This window comes from Microcaecilia unicolor, chromosome 4 (genome assembly GCF_901765095.1).
Source record: "Microcaecilia unicolor chromosome 4, aMicUni1.1, whole genome shotgun sequence".
NCBI lineage: Eukaryota > Metazoa > Chordata > Amphibia > Gymnophiona > Siphonopidae > Microcaecilia > Microcaecilia unicolor.
The window spans coordinates 180,071,812-180,093,451 of record NC_044034.1 but is presented as its reverse complement, the minus strand read 5'-3'; the positions used below and the strand labels follow the sequence as shown (position 1 = coordinate 180,093,451).

Here is a 21,640-nt window from a genome sequence, read left to right as displayed (position 1 = left end):
ACTGAGCAGAAGATTTCAACGTATCATCAACGACGACACCTAGACCCCTTTCTTGATCCGTGACTCCTAACGTGGAACCTTGCATGACGTAGCTATAATTCGGGTTCCTCTTTCCCACATGCATCACTTTGCACTTGCTCACATTAAACGTCATCAGCCACGCTGGGCACACGATTTGCAGAGACCCAATTCCACCTAGACTATAAAAAGTTGGTGGCCCGTGTCCCGGCCATATCGATCAATGCAGCTCTCAGAGAATGCCATTATAGAATTTTGTATAGAACATATATGTCCAAGGCCCAAGTATTCAAGATGGGGGGGGTGCCAGACCCCCTATGCTCTAAGTGCCAACAGACAGAGGGGACATTCTTTCATTACCTCTGGGGCTGTCCCCTAGTGCAGAACTACTGGAGGCAGATCTTTAAATATCTGGAGGGACTATTGCAAGCTAGGATTCCCATGTCCCCTTCAGGGATATTATTAGACAAATTTGAATTATTTGGCTATCAACGAAGGGGTGCCCGGCTTTTTATACGTAAAGCCTGTATCCTAGGTAAAAAGTTGATCTTGAATAGGTGGCTTAGCGTTGATCCTCCAGATTTTTGGTATTGGAGAAATCAACTCCATGATCTTTTGCTGCATGAGCGTCGGGCGATGGGACCCTCCCCAAAGGCGAGAGAGCGATTTATGAGAATCTGGAGGGGGTATATACTAGGGCACGAAGTTTAGTATTAAATGGTATGTAAGGAAGGAGAGAAGGAGAAGAGCAGGTAGTGGGGTTTTTTTTTCTTTCTCTTGGGGGGGGCGGAAGGTGGGATCGGTAAGGGAGTAGGGGGGAAGGAGAGAAGTCTGGTATGTTCAGGTAGGGTGTGGTAGAGGGCAGTAGGGGCTGTTTAATTTTTGTGTGGGACGGGCATGTTTTGATGGGACAGTTAAGTGGAATGTTCGCATTATAAAGATACTGATTCTGTGCAGTTCGCAGCAATTCATGCAATAGGGTATTGTCTACTTCTCGGAGGTGGCCAAAGTCCAGGTTTTGATAACAATGATCTACAGAAAGGAGAGGGGGAAAGTCTCCTCAAATGTATAGGTCTCAGAACACTGGTATATTTCTGTCTAGTGGCATGTATTGCTTATGCTTAATGAGGTGTAGAGTTAATGAAAGTTTCTTTGCATTCACGGTAGTTATTGGGGGAGGGGGGAGAGCGGGGATTATGATAAGGCAAGCACAAAGAATGTATGAGCAGCGTATTCGGGAGATATCAATGTTATAGTGGATATTCATGTGGCAAAACAGTGCTGGCTATGGGGATCTGGTTGTAAGGGGGGGGGATGATAAAATCATTGATGATAAAAGATATGGATGCGTATACCCAAATGCGTTGTATTTTTCCAAGGTTACGTTATTGGTTTTGTTAATAATGTTGAATCATCAATAAAAATTGTTTAAACCTAAACGTCATCAGCCATTTAGACGCCAAGTCTCGTAAGGTCCTCTTGTAATTTTTCACAATCCTCCCACGATTTAGCGACTTTGAATAACTTTGTGTCATCAGCAAATTTAATTACCTCACTATTTACTCCCATCTCTAGGTCATTTATAAATATATTAAAAAGCAGCGGTCCAAGCACAGACCCCTGGGGAACCCCACTAACTACCCTTCTCCATTGAGAATATTGACCATTTAACCCTACTCTCTGTTTTCTATCTTTTAATCAGTTTTTAATCCACAATAGAACACTAGCTCCTATCCCATGACTCTCCAATTTCCTCTGGTTTACAGCAAACATTATTTAGCAAATAACGCACAAAGGGGTTATCTGTGGCTCTAACATGTGCTCTACACAAATGCACTGCAACAAGCTCATTAGTATTAAAATGAGAATTCCAAGCAATGCACAGACCTTGATCACCTACCTTTAACGTTCAAAATGTTATGGAGGTCTGGACCTGTTGTTATTGGGAGAAGCCTGCTTGCACTGTACAGTGTAAGCAGACTGCTCTCCATAGTAGGCGCTCAGGACACATGACTCCCACCCCCCAAGACCTTTAAAAAAAATTCACTGTTGGTCCGGAGGACACCAACCCCCCCACCCCCGACCCGCCTTCCCCAAACCAAAAATCCCCGGTGGTCCAGTGGACCGCCTCCCAACCCTCCCCCCCAAACCAACAAAAATCCCTGGTGGTCCAGTGGACCACCTCCCTACCACCCTCCCTTCACTCTGAACGACTACTCCCTGGTGGTCTAGTGATCTCTCCCCCCCCCCCCCCCCCCACGTATTTTCAAGACGCTGGAGGCCTCTTGGGCCTGCCTTCTCAAAATGGTGGCACTCAGCCCCTGGTGCCTAGCCCCTCCCAGTGCATCCCAGGATGCACCAGGCAGGCTGGACACCGCCATTTTAAGAAGGCAGGTTCAGAGGCACGAGGGAGGAGGCGTGGGAGCTCACTAGACCACCAGGAAGCAGTCATTTAGAGTGAGGGGGGGATGGTAGGAAGGTGGTCCACTGAACCATCAGAGATTTTTGTTGGTTCAGTGGGGTGCTGGGGGGGGAGGTCGGGCAGCAATCCACTGGACCACCATGGATTTTCTGGACATGTAGGGAGGGGAGGGGGGTCACTAGACCACCAGGAAGTTTTTGAGTTGTACAGGAGGAGGGGGGCACAAGAGGGGGGTCCAGTGGATTTTCCCGAGACCCCCCCCCCCCCCAACGCAACTCAAAAATCTCCCTGGTGGTATAGTGTCAAATGCATTTGACAGCTTGAGTTGCAAACAGTGACCAAAGTAAAAGGGGATCCGTGCATCCCATTTACATGCAATATCCTTTGTGCATCGGTCGCTGTTTGCGACTCGGTAAGCTTTACAGCAGCACCTGTAATTAATGGGTGCCTTTGTGCATCGGCGCCCAAGTCCTCTGAGAAGCTCCCAAAATTCTCCAGAACAAAGCAATTGCCACCATTGGTGAATTCTGATGTTAGGAAATATCTAGACATGAAATAACACAGTCCAAATTTCATCCAAGAGCTCACAGCATTAACAACTAGATCAGAGGTTAAGAAAAAGAAATCAAAACTGGGTCTGTTGTGAGTGGGGAAACATTTATAAAAGTAACTGACCTGATTCATGATTCTTAGAGTGGGAGTCTCGTCACCTCCGGAAGTGATGTAATGAGTTGAACACTTCACCAATTTCTTGCAAAAGACAGTGGAGAAACTGCAACACAAAAATGTTTTACAGTATGAATTAACAGGGATAACGTACATGATAGTGTAATAAAGATAGAATCGTCATTCCTAAATGAGTACTTGTCACACTCTCAGGCTTATTTTCGAAAGAGAAGGATGCCCACCTTTCGACACAAATCGGAAGATGGGCGTCCTTTTCACAGGGTCGTCTAAATCGGTATAATCGAAAGCCAATTTTGGACGTCCCCAATTGCTTTCCGTCGCAGAGATGGCCAAAGTTCACAGGGGCGTGTCGGAGGCGGGACTTGGGCATGCCTAACACATGGACGTCCTCGACCCATAAAGGAAAAAAAAAGGGAGTCCCTGACGAGCACTTGGACGACTTTCCTGTGCACAAAAAGGTGGCCGAAATGACCAGATGACCACGGTCCGGAGAGAATCTGGGATGACCTCCCCTTACTCCCCCAGTGGTCACTAACCCCCTCCCACCCTCATAAAAAATCTTTAAAAATATTTTGTGCCAGCCTCAGCACTCAGGTCCAGTGGCGTACCAAGGGCAGGGCGGTGGGGGCAGTCCACCCCGGGTCTCAGTAGGTGGGGGGGTGCTCCGCTGGTGCTGCAGTCCCCACCTGCCTACAAGCTCCGTCGACGGACAGATGACCCTCTTCTCCTGCCACCCGGCACCCAGCCTTAAAAAAAAACCTGTGCAGCGCCTTGCATCTGCTCTGCTGTAAAGAAAGCAAATCGCCTAGTCGCGTCGGCTCTTCCCTCACTGTGTCCCGCCCTCGCAGAAATAGGAAGGACACTGTGAGGGAAGGGCCGACACAACGAGGCGATTTGCTTCCTTTACAGCAGAGCAGAGCAGACGCGAGGCGCTTCCCAGATTTTTTTTTTAAGGCTGGGTGGCAGGAGAAAAGGGTCGTCTGTCTGTCGATGGAGCTGGTAGGCAGGTGGGGACTGGGTTGGGGAGGGGGGCTCAGATGGGAGAAGAGGACTGGGACTGGGTGGGGGGCTCAGATGGGAGAAGGGGACTGGGTCTGGGGGGGCTCAGATAGGAGAAAGGGACTAGGTCTGGGGGGGCTCAGATGGGACAAGGGGACTGGGTCTGGGAGGGGGGGCTCAGATGGGACAAGGGGCCTGGAGCCTGTACTGGGGTCTGAGAAGGGGGCCATGTCTGGGGTAGGTGGGAGAATGGGTCGGGCTGAAAAGAGGGGCCCTAATGCAAGGCAAGTGGATGAAGGGGACTGGAACTGGGGGCTGAAAAGGGGTAGGGGCTGAAACTGTGGGGACTGGGGGCTGAAAAGGGGACAGGGAGGTGGCTGGGGCTGAAGCTCGGGACTGGTGGGAGAAAAGTGCTGGGGTTGAAACTGGGGACTGGGAGCTGAAAAGGGGACAGGGAGAAGTAGCAGGGGGCTGATGCATGGGACTGGTGGGAGAAAAGCGCTGGGGCTAAAACTGGGGACTGGTGGGATAGTGGGGCTGAAACTGGGGGCTGAAAAGGAGGGGCAGGTGGGAGATGTGGGCTGGGGATGGAACTAGGGGCAGGTGGGATAATGGGGCTGGAGCTGGGGGCCGAAAAGAAGGGGCAGCGAGAGGTAGGGCAGACCCTGGATGGATGGGAGAGGGAGGGCAAATGATGGATTGAAGGGGCAGAGAAAAAGGGCAGACAGTGGATGGAAGGGACAGCAGAGAGAGAGTGAAGACAGATGCTGGATGGAAGGAAGACGGTAAAAAGAAGATGAGGAAAGCAGAAACCAGAGACAACAAACTGTAAATAAAATATATATTTTTATTTTTTTGCTTTAGGATAAAGTAGTATTGTAGATGTGTTAATAAATGTTTATAAATAGAACATGTAAATAAGGTAATCTTTTTATTGGACTAATTTTAATACATTTTTACTAACTTTCAGAGAACAAACCCCCCTTCCTCAGGTCAGGATAGGATACTGTAACAGCACTATACTATATTGTCCTGAGGAAGGAGGTTTTGGCCTCTGAAAGCTAAATGTATTAGTTCAATAAAATGGTATTATTTTATCTAATATAATAAAAGGCACCCTCAACGTTCTGAGGACAACGTTCTGAAGTCACTCAGACTCCCAGAACGGTTCGTAAGTTCGTGGTGGTGAAGCCACTGAACGACTTGCTGCCCCGCCCTCGCGTCAAACGTCATGACGTCGAGGGCGGAAAACCAACAGAAAAATGAAAGCAGGGACCGCATCAAGGAAGGGGGAGGAGTATACTCCTCCCCCTGCCAAGGAAACGCTGGCTACCAACCGCGCCGCGCGCCTCAGGTAGCCCCGCCCCGACCGCCCGAGCACCACTCTCCCTCCCTCCCTCCCAAGTTCAGCAACGCGCGACGGCGACGTGGTGGGGGCGCTCCGCCCCAGATGTCAGCGGGTGGGGGGTGCTCCGAGTCCTCTCCCCGCAACGCGCGACGGCGACGTGGTGGGGGCGCTCCGCCCCAGATGTCAGCGGGTGGGGGGTGCTGCGAGTCCGCTCCCGGCGCTGTCCTGCCTTTAAAACCCAATTTGAAGCGCTGGAATAACAGGCAGCAGCGCCTCGCGTCTGCCCTTCTACTAAAAATCTCTTCAACGACGTCATTGGGCCTTCCCACATTGAGTCCCGCCCTCCTCTCAGGTAACTTCCAATTACCGCGAGGGCGGGTGGGACTCAATGTGGGAAGGCCCAATGACGTCGTGGAAGAGATTTTTAGTAGAAGGGCAGACGCGAGGCGCTGCTGCCTGTTACTCCAGTGCTTCAAATTGGGTTTTCTTTTAAGGCAGTGAGGGTGGTGGGCCTGGGCGGCAGGAGAATGGAGCTGGTAGGTGGGGAGGGACTCAGATGGGAGAAGGGTGTGGGGCTCTCAGGTGGGGGGGAGGGGGTTCTCAAATGGGAAGGAGACTGAGGTGGGAGGGGTTCATGGATGGGAGAAGCAGAAGGGGGTGGGGAGAGGGTTCTTGGATAGTTGAAGGGGACAGGTGGGGAGGGGACTGGGGTTCTCGGATGGGAGAAGGGGACGGATGGGGAGAGGACTGGGATTCTTGAATGGGAGAAGGGGACTGAGGTGGGGAGGGGGTTCTTGGATACTTGAAGAGGACGAGTGGGGAGGGGACTGGGGTTTTTGGATGGGAGAGACTGGGGAGGGGGTTCTTGAATGGGAGAAGACTGAGGTGGGGAGGGGGTTCAAGGATGGGGGAGGGGGTTCTTGGATGCTTGAAGGGGACAGGTGGGAAGGGCACTGGGGTTTTTGGATGGGAGAGACTGGGGAGGGGGTTCTCGGATTGGAGAAGGGGACGGGTGGGGAGGGGACTGGGGTTTTTGGATGGGAGAGACTGGGGAGGGGGTTCTTGAATGAGAGAAGGGGACTGAGGTGGGGAGGGGGTTCAAGGATGGGAGCGCTTCATGAAACCCCATACACACACACTCACTCTCTCATCTGGCAGCGCTTCCTGTACCCCCTGCCCCCCCCCCCCCCCACACACTCCCTCACTCTGTCATCTGCCATTGCTTCCTGAACCCCCCCCCCCCCCCCACACACACACACACACACACACATACTCACTTACTTTCATCTGGCAGCGCATCCAGAATCCTCCACACCCCTCTTCTTCCAAGCTGAACCCCTCCAACACATCCCCCCCACCCCACACACACACTCTCTCTCTCTCTTCCTCTCCTCCAGCACACCAATTGCTTAGGTGCAGTGGCAGCAATCTCAGACACCAGAGAAAGAGGGGGGCCTGACACCATAGAGAGAGAGGGAGGGAGGTATCTCTGTCACACACACACACACTCTCTCTCTCACAGACAATGTGTTTCTGTCTCTCACTCTCATACACTCTATGTCTCACATTGTATCACATTCACTCTCTATGTGTCACACAGTCACTTACATACTCGCTTGGTCTCATACACTCAGTCTCACAGACAATCTGTGCCTCACACACACTCTCATTCACGCACACACTGTATCTGTGTGAAACACACTCTCTCTCTCTCTATCACACTGTGTCTCCCATACGCAATTGCACACACTCTCATTCTCACACACACACTCTCTCACAGACACGCTCACAGACTCACTCTCTCTCTCACACACACACACTCACACTTTCACTCTCTCTATCACACACAGTCACTCTCACATACACTCTCCAAAACATACACATTATGAGGAAAACCTTGCTAGCGCCCGTTTCATATGTGTCAGAAACGGGCCTTTTTTACTAGTTTTATATATTTGTTTTATTTCTATTTGTTAATTTTTAAAGTGGTGATTGGTATTTGTTAGTTTTTCCAAATTTACATCTGCTGTCTTTATATTTTGCACAGTACTAGGGGACATTTTCTGTTTCTGTGGTGTTGCATTGTATACAGAGTCTGGTGAAAGGAGAATGACTAAAAAGGGAATTGTGAGACTAAAAGATACTGCGAACCGCTAAGTGGATAATGATGAGGAAAAAGCAAATTTGCTAAATAGATACTTTTGTTCTGTTTTCACTGAAGAAAATCCTGGAGAAGGACCGCGATGGACTGCAAAAAGTACAAATGAGATTGAATTGAATAGAGCACCGTTCACGGAAGAGAGTGTGTATGAACAGCTTGAAAAGCTAAAGGTGGACAAAGCCATGGGACCGGATGGGATCCACCCCAGGATATTGAGGGAGCTCAGAGAGGTTCTGGCGGGTCCTCTTAAAGATTTGTTTAATATATCCTTGCAGACGGGAGAGGTTCCGAGGGATTGGAGAACGGCGGAGGTGGTCCCTCTTCACAAGAGTGGTGATAGGGAAGAAGCTGGAAACTACAGGCCGGTAAGCCTCACTTCAATTATTGGAAAAGTAATGGAAGCGATACTGAAGGAAAGGATAGTGAATTTCCTGGAAGCCAATAAGTTGCAAGATCCGAGACAACATGGTTTTACCAAAGGGAAATTGTGCCAAACGAATCTCATTGAGTTCTTTGATTGGGTGACAGGAGAATTGAATCAGGGACGAGCTATGGACGTAATCTACTTTGATTTCAGCAAAGCTTTTGACACGGTTCCCCACAGGAGGCTCTTAAATAAACTGGATGGGCTGAAGATAGGACCCGAAGTGGTGAACTGGATTAGGAACTGGTTGACGGACAGAAGCCAGAGGGTGGTGGTGAATGGAATTCACTCGGAGGAGGGAAAGGTGAGTATTGGTGTGCCTCAAGGATTGGTGATGGGACCGATTCTGTTCAATATATTTGTGAGTGACATTGCCGACGGGTTAGAAGGTAAAGTTTGCCTATTTGCGGATGATACTAAGATCTGTAACAGAGTGGACACCCAGGAGGGAGTGGAAAACATGAAAAAGGATCTGAGGAAGCTAGAAGAATGGTCTAAGGTTTGGCAATTAAAATTCAATGCGAAGAAATGCAAAGTGATGCACTTAGGGAATAGAAATCCTCGGGAGACGTATGTGTTAGGCGAGGAGAATCTGATAGGTACGTTCGGGGAGAGGGATCTTGGGGTGATAGTATCTGAGGATCTGAAGGCGACGAAACAGTGTGACAAGGCGGTGGCCGTAGCTAGAAGGTTGTTAGGCTGTATAGAGAGAGGTGTGACCAGCAGAAGAAAGGAGGTGTTGATGCCCCTGTATAAGTCGTTGGTGAGGCCCCACCTAGAGTATTGTGTTCAGTTTTGGAGGCCGTACCTTGCGAAGGATGTAAAAAGAATTGAAGCGGTGCAAAGAAAAGCTACGAGAATGGTAAGGGATTTGCGTTACAAGACGTATGAGGAGAGACTTGATGACCTGAACACGTATACTCTGGAAGAAAGGAGAAACAGGGGTGATATGATACAGACGTTCAAATATTTGAAAAGTATTAATCCGCAAACGAACCTTTTCCGGAGGTGCGAAGGCGGTAGAACGAGAGGACATGAAATGAGATTGAAGGGGGGCAGACTCAAGAAAAATGTCAGGAAGTATTTTTTCACGGAGAGAGTAGTGGATGCTTGGAATGCCCTCCCGCGGGAGGTGGTGGAAATGAAAACAGTAACAGAATTCCAACACGCGTGGGATAAACATAAAGGAATCTTGTTCAGAAGGAATGGATCCTAAGGAGCTTAGCCGAGATTGGGTGGCAGAGCCAGTGGCGGGAGGCGGGGATAGTGCTGGGCAGACTTACACGGTCTGTGCCCTGAAAAGGACAGGTACAAATCAGGGTAAGGTATACACAAAAAGTAGCACATATGAGTTTATCTTGTTGGGCAGACTGGATGGACCGTGCAGGTCTTTTTCTGCCGTCATTTACTATGTTACTATCTCGGGGGATCAGTATAATTTTTGTATAAATAGAATGTTTATGATTACTTACTCTATAGTGGATTAGGGTGTATCTGTGTTTGTGAAAAAGACATGGCTTTCAGTTGGCATTGACTGTGCAGGATCGATGATCTGTACTATTCTGTCTGGTTTAGTTTTACAATAGGTGAATTGACGTTCTAGTGCTCACTGTAGTGTTTAAGATGCTTTCCTTTTCCTTGTGTGACTTGTAGAAACAACTGCTTACAGTATGCTAGAATTGTTCTATAGGTCCTGAGTGTTTTGTATTCTCGGTATGCCTAGTACTGGATTTTGGAGGGGTGTATTAAAACATTACCAGCCCCAGGTGTCAACTACCCTAGGTACGCCACTGCTCAGGTCCATCACAGCAGTATGCATGTTCCTGGAGCAGTTTTAGTGGGTGCAGTGCACTTCAGGCAGACAGACCCAGGCCCATCCCCCCCTACCTGTTACACTTGTGGTGGTAAATGTGAGCGCTCCAAAACCCACCACAAACCCACTGCACCCACATCTAGGTGCCCCCCTTCACCCGTAAGGGCTATGGTAGTGGTGTACAGTTGTGGGTAGTGGGTTTTGGGGGGGTTGGGGGGCTCAGCACACAAGGTAAGGGAGCTATGTACCTGGGAGCAATTTATGAAGTCCAATGCAGTGCCCCCTAGGGTGCCCGGTTGGTGTCCTGGCATATGAGGGGGACCAGTGCACTACGAATGCTAGCTCCTCCCACGACCAAAGGACTTGCATTTGGTCGTTTCTGAGATGGGCGTCCTTGATTTCCATTATCGCCGAAAATCAGAAACGACCAAGTCTAGGGACGACCATCTCTAAGGACGACCTAAATTTCAAGATTTGGGCATCCCCGACCGTATTATCGAAACAAAAGATGGACGTCCATCTTGTTTTGATAATACAGGTTTCCCCGCCCCTCCATCAAGACGTTTTACGAGGACGTCCTCAGCAAAACTTGGGCGTCCCTTTCGATTATGTCCCTCCACGGCACTTATGTTCAAAGCATATGAACATCTCTAGGGTTACCATATGGCTCCAGAAAAAGGAGGACGGATTGAGCCAGCTGGGTTTTACTTCCATTGAAAGCAATGGAAGTAAAACCTGGCTGGCTCAATTACTTCCATTGAAAGCAATGGAAGTAAAACCCGGCTGGCTCAATCCGTCCTCCTTTTCCTGGAGCCATATGGTAACCCTAAACATCTCAAATGGCTGAAATAGATGTCCAAGAGACAACTTTTGAAAAGGCAGAAAAAAGGACATCCAAAACCATAGTTTCATTTTAAATATAGCAAGGGGGCATATTGTGGGCATGCTTTAGGCAAGATTAGGGAGGGCCTGAAATCTGGATGTTCAACAGCGATTACTGAAGGAGAAGAAATGTCCATGTCTAAAAAGAAAGACATCCTTATTTAGACCTGTTTCAGGTACGTCCAGGGTACAAAAAGGTGCTCTGATTGAAGTGTATGTATGCACCTTAACGCAACACCATTTGTAATTTTGTTACCTGGAAATGGCAACCGCCACTACGGCAAATGTAAGCCACATTGAGCCTGCAAATTGGTGGGAAAATGTGGGATACAAATGCTACAAATAAATAAATAAATAATAAGTGCGCTGTTAGCATGACACCTCCTTAATCCCTCAGTGGCTGCTGTCCCCCTTCCTCTCCCCTGAAAGTGAAACCGAAAGAGGATACCAGGTTCTATGATAGTTGCAGGTATTATGGGCATTCTTAACAAAGCAAGTCTGAGTAGCAGCCTGGTGGTTAGTGCAGGGACTGTAAACCAAGGAACCCAAGTTCAAATCCAATTTCAGCTCTTTTTTTTCTTTTTTTTAAATAACTGTGAGCCCTCCAGAAACAGAAAAATATCTACTGTATAAAATAATGAGTGGAGTGGAACAGGTGGATGTGAAGTGTCTGTTCACACTTTCCAAAAATGAAACTACAGTGTAGTAAATTTAAAACAAATCGGAGAAAGTTTTTCTTCACCCAACGCGCAATTAAACTCTGGAATTCGTTGCCGGAGAATGTGGTGAAGGCGGTTAGCTTGGCAGAGTTTAAAAAGGGGTTAGATGGTTTCCTAAAGGACAAGTCCATAAACTGCTACTAAATGGACTTGGGAAAAATCCACAATTCCAGGAAGAACAACATGTATAGAATGTTTGTACATTTGGGAAGCTTGCCAGGTGCCCTTGGCCTGGATTGGCCGCTGTCGTGGACAGGATGCTGGGCTCGATGTGTTGGGGTCATCCTTACAGAGACTGTAGATTCAGAGTTTTGCTATAAATGACACTCTATTGTGCTTTTGCTGAAGAAGCTGTAAGCTGCTGCTCTATTGTGTTTTTTCTAAAGAAGCTGTACTTGTAATAGTTAACAGAACTGCAGACAGAACTGCAGAAGCTTGCAAACAGGATGCTATGGCAACCAGATAAGATAACGGTTATAGGGTGTGCAGAGTTTCGCTTCTGCATATGCTCATTAGTATAATCCTTTGTCTGTGTAATGAAAATGAACTGTGTGTTAAGTTTCAATTCCTGACTTCTGTGTAATCTTTTTGTGAACTCAATGCGCATGTCTGCTGTAAAAGACTATAAATGTCAGTGGCAAATGATACAAGACACGCAGTGTTACTGAGACAACTCAGCTGCGTCTTGCTAGCAATAAAGTTTTCTTGATTTGGATCCGTTGCCTCAAGCCTCTTGTTTTACTTGCTAATCCTGTTACATTTTCTGGCGAGCCAGCCAGGAGGTTCGGGGAACGAGGATATTCCTCCCCCTTCGGCGCACGGTCACACCGGGACGGGCGGCCCCTCTCCGGCCGATCGGTGAGTGCGCACCACTGAGTTCAGTGTCCGACCGCCCAGAGGAGGGGCTGCACAAGGCCGATTGACCTGCGCCAGGGCTGCGGGATCCGAACAAGACAAGCTTTCATCTCTGGAGAATCCTGAAGCCAGGCGAGTATACTTGGGAATTTGGCCGGTCTGTTAAAAGACCGAAGGGGGGCCTGATCAACCCCCACTGGGCGCAGAGTAGGAACTAGGTTCCGAAACCCGCCCGAGACCGGGAGGAACGGGAGGCCGGGTTTCTTGTTGTGTGAAAGAGCATGACTGGCACCGCGGTTCTGGCCGAGCGACCACGTCCCAGCTGGTGCAGACTGAAAACCCTCATGTGTCCGGTGGAACGGGACCCCTTACCCCTCCACCAACCCTTTCCCCTTTTTCTGTCTACTATCCTTTTGTACTCAGGCCAGGATGGGCGGGGGTGGGTCCACATCCTTAGACCTAATGACCGAACATTTTAGTGAAGTGTTCGACCAGAAACTATGTACAAAGGGAGGTATGATCCAGAGATGCCAAGTCATGTGGCCAGGACTCGGCCAGATAGTTGACTGGCCGGAAGAAGGATCTTTCGAATTCAGCCGAGCGGCCCGGGTTCAGAACATAGTTATCGTTGAAGGCCGCCCAGACCAACTGCCAGCTGATTTGGATCAAGACGAAGATGAAAGGGTCTCCGATCAAGACCGTGACCAAGGGGGCCCAGACTCGACCGCGGCATTTAGTGAGGCCAGCCCCTCCACAGCCGGAGGCTCAAGGCCTAGCACCCGCAGCGAAAAAAAAAGGCCCAAAGAAACACCAAACTAGCCCTGACAGCCAATATGGCAAACCAGCAAATACATTTCCCATCCGACAGACTACCACCTATGTTCCACAGGTAGCCGCAGACGGAGGCCCGGCTCAACCCCTACCACTGACAATGTACACTTACGTACCCTTCACTAGTTCCGACCTCCTTAACTGGAAACTCCACGGCCCCTCTTACGAACAGAAGCCTGAACAGATGTTCGAGATGGTGGCGGGCCAAATTACCAGTCACAACCCCAATTGGGCAGACATGCGACAACTGGGGTCCTATAGCCTCACTACAGAGGAACGTCGCCAAGTGCAACAAAATATGGAAACCGCCGTCAGGGCGACCACCCCCCCCCCCCCCCCCCCCAGGGAGACGATCCAGCTATCCGTACCAACCAACCTGTCCCAACTACTGACCCCCCGATGGGACCATCATACCCAGGAAGGGCGGAATCGTATTGCCACATACCAACAAGCCTATCTGGAGGCCCTGAAAAAGGGAAAAAGAAAGATCACCAACATGAACAGAATCCACAATATAACCCAGAAAAAGGAAGAAAGTCCCATGGATTTCTTGGATTGATGGACGCGTACCGGAAACACAGCCTGTTCGACCCAGAGGACCTTAACAACCGGCAAATGTTAGTCATGAGTTTCGTTAACCAGTCCGCCCCGGACATACGCAAGAAGTTACAGAAAACCGAAGGATTCGAAGGAATGAGCATTAGTCAATTAAAGGCTATGACGGACAGAGTGTTTGGGAATAGAGATCAGGAAGAAAAGAGAAAAGCAAGTAGACGAATGCGAGAGAAAGTCAGTCTTTTAGCGACTGCCTTGGAGGACACCGGGCAGGGAGTTGGGAAAGAGGACTCCCCCAAGGAGTGGGGGAACCAGAGGACGACAGGGGAGTAGACCCCCTTTAGGAAGAAACCAGTGCGCCTACTGCAAACGAGAAGGCCATTGGAAAGCAGAATGCGAGGAAAGACGACAAAAATATGGAAGTGAGGAAGTTACCGCCGGACAAATCTGTCCCCCTGATCGCCCCCGGACCCCCAGAAGAGGAGGAAGCCGAGGCAGAGGTCGAGGACGATCAGAACGGGAGGAATGGCAAATGGCCATACAGAACACGGAAGAATACACAGCATGAAGATACCGGGAGGGCGGAGTCCCCATCGACCCTCTGGTGGAAATCCGAGTGGGGACACAACAAATGAAGGCCCTGCTGGACTTAGGGGCCCAACGATCCGTCATCACCACAGCAATAGCCCCTCATACCAAAGAAACTATACCGATAGTGGGAGCCTCCGGCAAATCCCTCACGGCACCACTATTGAAGGAACGCCAGATTCAGATAGGGGGAAAGACAGTATCACATCAGTTTGTACATGTACCCAAATGCCCAGTTCCCCTGATCGGAAGAGACCTACTGTGTAAACTACAAGCCACCTTAAAATTCAAACCCTCCGGCGAGGTGGAAGCCATTTTTGAAGCTCAACCAGTGACGCTCATATGCCCCGTCCAAGAAGAATGGAGACTGCACGCCCCTTTGATCGTCGGGGCCACTGATAGCCGGTACTTTCAAAACACTGCTTTCGCCCAACAGAGGAGGGACCTCATGGCAAAGGTACCAGGAGTATGGGCGGAATCCAATCCCGGAGGATTGGCCGTGAATGCCACCCCCATCTGGATCGAACTGAAACCAAACGCCCAGGTTGCAAACCAGCCCCAAACACAGTAAACCCTATGCAGCTCGACATAGCCACTCACCAGAGATCTGAAGATGTACCGGATCGAACACTCACGTACCCTGTTCGGGGAACAACCCGCCAGAGATCTGAAGATGTGCCAGATCGAATATGGATCAGTTGTCCAGTACATGGGTGACCTGTTGATTGTGCAGCGTTCGTCTTGTAATTCCTGAAAGCCCTGGGATCTTGCCCCTGTGAAGAGACCCGGAAGCTCGGCACACCCCGCACCCAAGCTATCTGTGACCAGCCCACCCCGGCGAACAAAAAGGAACTGCGAGCGCTGCTGGGAGCAGCGGGATACTGCTAGATATGGATCATTAACTTTGCTATTCTGACCCAAGACCTGTACGCCAAACTGAAAGGACCCGAACCCGAAGCCCAGACCCTCACATGGGAAAAGCACGAACTGAGGGCCCTGGCAGATCTGAAGAAAGCCCTCATGTTCCCATCAGCGCTGGGACTACCAGATGTCACCAAACCTTTCCACCTGTTTGTGGATGAGAAAAGGGGCTTGGCGCTCGTGACCCAGGCATTCGGGACATGGCAGCGACCAGTGGCGTACCTCTCCAAAGGCATGGACAACGTGGCAAAAGGATGGCCCGGATGTCTCCGGAGCATAGCCGCTGCATACCTACTATTCCAGGAAGCCAACAAACTCACCTTCAGTCAGACACTCCTTGTGACCACCCCCCATACCGTCCGCGGCTTGCTCGAAAGCCATGGACCCAAATGGATGACCAACTCCAGATTAGTCAAATATCAGGCCCTCCTGTGTGAAAACCCTGAGGAGCAGATCCAGGACACTACTAACCTAAACCCAGCAACTCTGCTGCCTGCCCCCAAACCAGGAAGCCATGACTGTGAAGAGGTAATGGGCACAGTCTATTCCAGTAGACCTGACTTAAAGGACCAACCGTGGCTTAAGGGAACAACGTTGTTCACCGACGGGAGCAGCCAGGTGATACAGGGAATCAGGAGAGCAGGCTACGCTGTTGTACCGGAGGATGACATAATAGAGGCGAAGCCCCTTCCCCCTGGAACGTCGGCCCAGAAAGCCGAACTGATTGCACTCATCAGAGCCCTGCAATGGGCAGAAGGGAAGATAGTAAATACAGTGGTGGAAATAAGTATTTGATCCCTTGCTGATTTTGTAAGTTTGCCCACTGACAAAGACATGAGCAGCCCATAATTGAAGGGTAGGTTATTGGTAACAGTGAGAGATAGCACATCACAAATTAAATCCGGAAAATCACATTGTGGAAAGTATATGAATTTATTTGCATTCTGCAGAGGGAAATAAGTATTTAATCCCTCTGGCAAACAAGACCTAATACTTGGTGGCAAAACCTTGGTGGCAAGCACAGCGGTCAGACGTCTTCTGTAGTTGATGATGAGGTTTGCACACATGTCAGGAGGAATTTTGGTCCACTCCTCTTTGCAGATCATCTCTAAATCATTAAGAGTTCTGGGCTGTCGCTTGGCAACTCGCAGCTTCAGCTCCCTCCATAAGTTTTCAATGGGATTAAGGTCTGGTGACTGGCTAGGCCACTCCATGACCCTAATGTGCTTCTTCCTGAGCCACTCCTTTGTTGCCTTGGCTGTATGTTTTGGGTCATTGTCGTGCTGGAAGACCCAGCCACGACCCATTTTTAAGGCCCTGGCGGAGGGAAGGAGGTTGTCACTCAGAATTGTACGGTACATGGCCCCATCCATTCTCCCATTGATGCGGTGAAGTAGTCCTGTGCCCTTAGCAGAGAAACACCCCCAAAACATAACATTTCCACCTCCATGCTTGACAGTGGGGACGGTGTTCTTTGGGTCATAGGCAGCATTTCTCTTCCTCCAAACACGGCGAGTTGAGTTCATGCCAAAGAGCTCAATTTTTGTCTCATCTGACCACAGCACCTTCTCCCAATCACTCTCGGCATCATCCAGGTGTTCACTGGCAAACTTCAGACGGGCCGTCACATGTGCCTTCCGGAGCAGGGGGACCTTGCGGGCACTGCAGGATTGCAATCCGTTATGTCGTAATGTGTTACCAATGGTTTTCGTGGTGACAGTGGTCCCAGCTGCCTTGAGATCATTGACAAGTTCCCCCCTTGTAGTTGTAGGCTGATTTCTAACCTTCCTCATGATCAAGGATACCCCACGAGGTGAGATTTTGCGTGGAGCCCCAGATCTTTGTCGATTGACAGTCATTTTGTACTTCTTCCATTTTCTTACTATGGCACCAACAGTTGTCTCCTTCTCGCCCAGCGTCTTACTGATGGTTTTGTAGCCCATTCCAGCCTTGTGCAGGTGTATGATCTTGTCCCTGACATCCTTAGACAGCTCCTTGCTCTTGGCCATTTTGTAGAGGTTAGAGTCTGACTGATTCACTGAGTCTGTGGACAGGTGTCTTTCATACAGGTGACCATTGCCGACAGCTGTCTGTCATGCAGGTAACGAGTTGATTTGGAGCATCTACCTGGTCTGTAGGGGCCAGATCTCTTACTGGTTGGTGGGGGATCAAATACTTATTTCCCTCTGCAGAATGCAAATAAATTCATATACTTTCCACAATGTGATTTTCCGGATTTAATTTGTGATGTGCTATCTCTCACTGTTACCAATAACCTACCCTTCAATTATGGGCTGCTCATGTCTTTGTCAGTGGGCAAACTTACAAAATCAGCAAGGGATCAAATACTTATTTCCACCACTGTATCTACACCGATTCCAAATACGCCTTTCTCACCCTTCAAGTCCATTGAGCGCTATACAAGGAGAGAGGATTTCTGACGGCTGAAGGAAGGGGGCTCGCAAACGCTACAGAAATCTGCCAGTTGCTTGAGGCAGTGTGGAAACCTAAGAAAGTGGCTGTGATGCACTGCCGAGCCCATACAGGGAGATCAGATCCCATCGCCAGGGGCAACCGGCGGGCGGACGAGGCCGCTAAGAGAGCAAGTCAAAAGCCAGGCCGCCCTGAACTCAAGAAGCTGCTCCTCATCCATCTTCCAGAAGAAACGCCCACATACTCACCACAAGAAGACGAATGGGCGCAGCAGGAAGGGCTGGAGCGGCGCAGCGGATGGTGGATACTGCAAGATGGACACATCTAGATACCAGAGACACTAGCCTGGACTGTGGTCAAGGGAGCCCATGACCAGACCCACCTGGGCAGGACCGCCCTAGCCCGACTGCTTGGAAAGACATACTATGTCAACAAGATGTCCCTATGGACGAAAAATGCCTCCAGCAAGTGCGCAACCTGCATCCAAAATAACCCATGCACCGGGCCCGGTCCAGCCCCTGGTAACATACTCCAAGGCACCAGTTCCTTCCAAGTTTGCCAGATCGACTTCACGCACATGCCCCCAGCCAAAGGACACAGAGCCATCCTAGTAGCAATATGTACATACACAGGATGGATTGAGGCCGCACCCACTAGGACTAAAATGGCAAAGGAGGTCATGTCCCTACTCGTCCACCTCATCCTGCCAAGATATGGCCTCCCCAAACAGATGAACTCCGATAACAGCCCGGCCTTCACTAGTGAAGTGACCCAGCAACTCAGCACTAGGCTAGGCCTCAACTGGAAGCTACACTGTGCATGGAGACCCCAAAGTAGTGGGGCCGTAGAGAGAGCCAACAGGTCCCTAAAGACCCAGCTAGCCAAACTATGCCAGGATACCAAAGTCAAGAGGCCAGACCTCCTCCCACTAGCCTTGCTGCACCTTAGGTGCACGCCCAGGGCCACAGGTCTCACCCCTTATGAAATGATGTATGGCTGACCACCACCCCTACCCTCGTTTCCTGACTCACTACAGATACAGGGAGAGAGCTACTTAGTGAGGCAAATGAAAGGCCTATGCATGGCCGTACAAGAAATCCAGAAATACACTGAAAGCGTAGGCCCTCTAATCCTGACAACCCCCACTCATCAGTTTCAGATAGGGGATGAGGTATGGGTAAAAGAGTGGAACGAGGCTGATTGTTTGAAACCTAAATGGAGGAGAGCCTCCCTTGTTCTGCTTACAACCTCCACTGTTATTAAAATTGCAGGGAATCCGGCCTGGATACATTGGACCAGAGTGAAGCCAGCGGCCAACCCGTCCCACCCAGAGCTGTGGACCGCCAGCACACATCCGGAGACACCCTTGCGACTGACCCTGAAGAGGCGTTGACCACCCTGCTCTACTCACGTTCCAGGATGCTGAGTGGCACCGCTTCCACATGCCTGACCCTGATCCACACCCGTGGAGGTTTTGCATTGCCTTTTTGCTAATAACCGGAATCGCAATTTTGGGTATCCTTTTGTTGGTTTTAGAAAAAAACTTGGTTACATCTTTCAGCAACACATGTTATTATCTCTCACTATATTACAATGTTTATGATGTGGTGTGCCCTTCTTTGTAACTGTCTCCTTGTCCTATTAACAGACAGTCAGCCGTGTAAACACTGCACATCTCCAGTTCGGAGTGCACGTCACACTGGTGGTAAGTGGAATACATCTAACTGCTGTTTGGGGATTCACGACAATGGGGAGGCGCTGTTAAAAACAGCCACTAACATCCGTAAAATTGCCCACATACCAGTCCAGCGGTGGAAATCTATGTTAGATGGTAGTTGGTGGGACTCTTTGCTTGGAGGGGCATGGTGGAAAAAGATGTTATTTTTTGGACTATGTTTATTAGGAGGTGTTGTTTTCTTACCCTCTTTGATACCTTGTCTGCTGTCCTATGCCTGCCGAAAAATGGAGCGTATTGCTGACCAGAGGGCTGTTGCACAGATTATGTCTCTACAAATGTATTCCTCCTACCCTTGTCTGACCCTGACTGAAGTTCTTCCTTTCCTTGCAGGACCAATCTGAAGTACACCAGCCCTTGCTGCGGCTAAGTCCGGCTACAAAGGGGGGGGGACATCAATAGGAACCCTCCATCTCAAACCCGGCGAACAAACCAGCGGCCGGAGCAGGGGATTAGGGCCAACTGATTGTTTCTAGGGTCTAACCTTTTTCTTCTTCCTCGCAGCTACGAACCGCACCTCTTGAGCAATGGAAAGGTCAAAGATCTCATCAGCTCCGTGGTCAACCCTACGGATCAAGAATGTGATACTTTCCACTATGAAGATGATAAAGTATCAAAGGGAGGATTGTTGGGGGCAGCCTTACAGACTGGACATTCAGAGTTTTGCCATAAATGGCAATATATTGTGCTTTTGCTGAAGAAGCTGTAAGCTGCTGCTCTATTGTGTTTTTTATAAAGAAGCTGTACTTGTAATAGTTAACAGAACTGCAGACAGAACTGCAGAACCTTGCAAACAGGATGCTATGGCAACCAGATAAGATAACGGTTATAACGTGTGCAGAGTTTCGCTGCTGCATATGCTCATTAGTATAAAGCGAATGCTACTTACCTGTAGAAGATATTCTCCGAGGACAGCAGGCTGATTGTTCTCACTGATGGGTGACGTCCACGGCAGCCCCCTCCAACCGGAAACTTCACTAGCAAAGGCCTTTGCTAGTCCTCGCGCGCCGATGCGCACCGCGCATGCACGGCCGTCTTCCCGCCCGAACCGGCTCGTGTTCGTCAGTCCCATACGTAGCAAGACAAAGACAAGGGAAGACACAACTCCAAAGGGGAGGCGGGCGAGTTTGTGAGAACAATCAGCCTGCTGTCCTCGGAGAATACCTTCTACAGGTATATAGCATTCGCTTTCTCTGAGGACAAGCAGGCTGCTTGTTCTCACTGATGGGGTATCCCTAGCCCCCAGGCTCACTCAAAACAACAAACATGGTCAATTGGGCCTCGCAACAGCGAGGACATTACTGAGATTGACCTAACAATTTATCCAACTAACTGAGAGTGTAGCCTGGAACAGAATAAACATGGGCCTAGGGGGGTGGAGTTGGATCCTAAACCCCGAACAGATTCTGAAGCACTGACTGCCCGAACCGACTGTCGCGTCGGGTATCCTGCTGCAGGCAGTAATGAGATGTGAATGTGTAGACAGATGACCACGTCGCAGCCTTGCAAATCTCTTCAATAGTGGCTGACTTCAAGTGGGCCACTGACGCTGCCACGGCGCTAACATTATGAGCCGTGACATGACCCTCAAGAGCCAGCCCAGCCTGGGCGTAACCAATTGGATATGGTGCGTTTCCCCACAGCCACTCCCCTCCTGTTGGGATCAAAAGAAACAAACACTTGGGCGGACTGTCTGTTGGGCTGTGTCCGCTCCAGATAGAAGGCCAATGCTCTTTTGCAGTCCAATGTGTGCAGCTGATGTTCAGCAGGGCAGGAATGAGGACGGGGAAAGAATGTTGGCAAGACAATTGACTGGTTCAGATGGAACTCCGACACAACCTTTGGTAAGAACTTACGGTGAGTGTGGAGGACTACTCTATTATGATGAAATTTGGAATAAGGAGCATGAGCTACTAGGGCTTGAATCTCACTGACTCTACGAGCTGAAGTAACTGCCATCAAGAAAATGACCTTCCAGGTCAAGTACTTCAGATGGCATGAATTCAGTGGCTCAAAAGGAGGTTTCATCAGCTGGATGAGAACGACATTGAGATCCCATGACACTGTAGGAGGCTTGATGGGAGGTTTTGACAAAAGCAAACCTCTCATAAAGCGAACAACTAAAGGCTGTCCTGAGATCGGCTTACCTTCTACACGGTAATGATATGCACTAATTGCGCTAAGGTGAACCCTTACAGAGTTGGCAAGTGCAGAAGGTATTCAAGCAGGGTCTGTGTAGGACAGGAGCG

The 21,640-nt window shown here is 49.7% G+C and overlaps 1 protein-coding gene across 6 annotated transcripts in view; it reads right to left on the bottom strand.

Annotated features, from left to right (window-relative positions):
- Positions 1-21,640, bottom strand: part of STK33 (serine/threonine kinase 33) — a 430,311-nt gene that overhangs the window by 302,632 nt on the left and 106,039 nt on the right. For all 6 annotated transcript variants that reach the window (XM_030201030.1, XM_030201029.1, XM_030201032.1 and 3 more), the window contains one exon: positions 3,116-3,212. In XM_030201030.1, coding sequence (XP_030056890.1) covers positions 3,116-3,124 — 9 coding nt within the window. In that variant the 5' untranslated portion in view covers positions 3,125-3,212. The remainder of the gene's footprint in view (positions 1-3,115; positions 3,213-21,640) is intronic.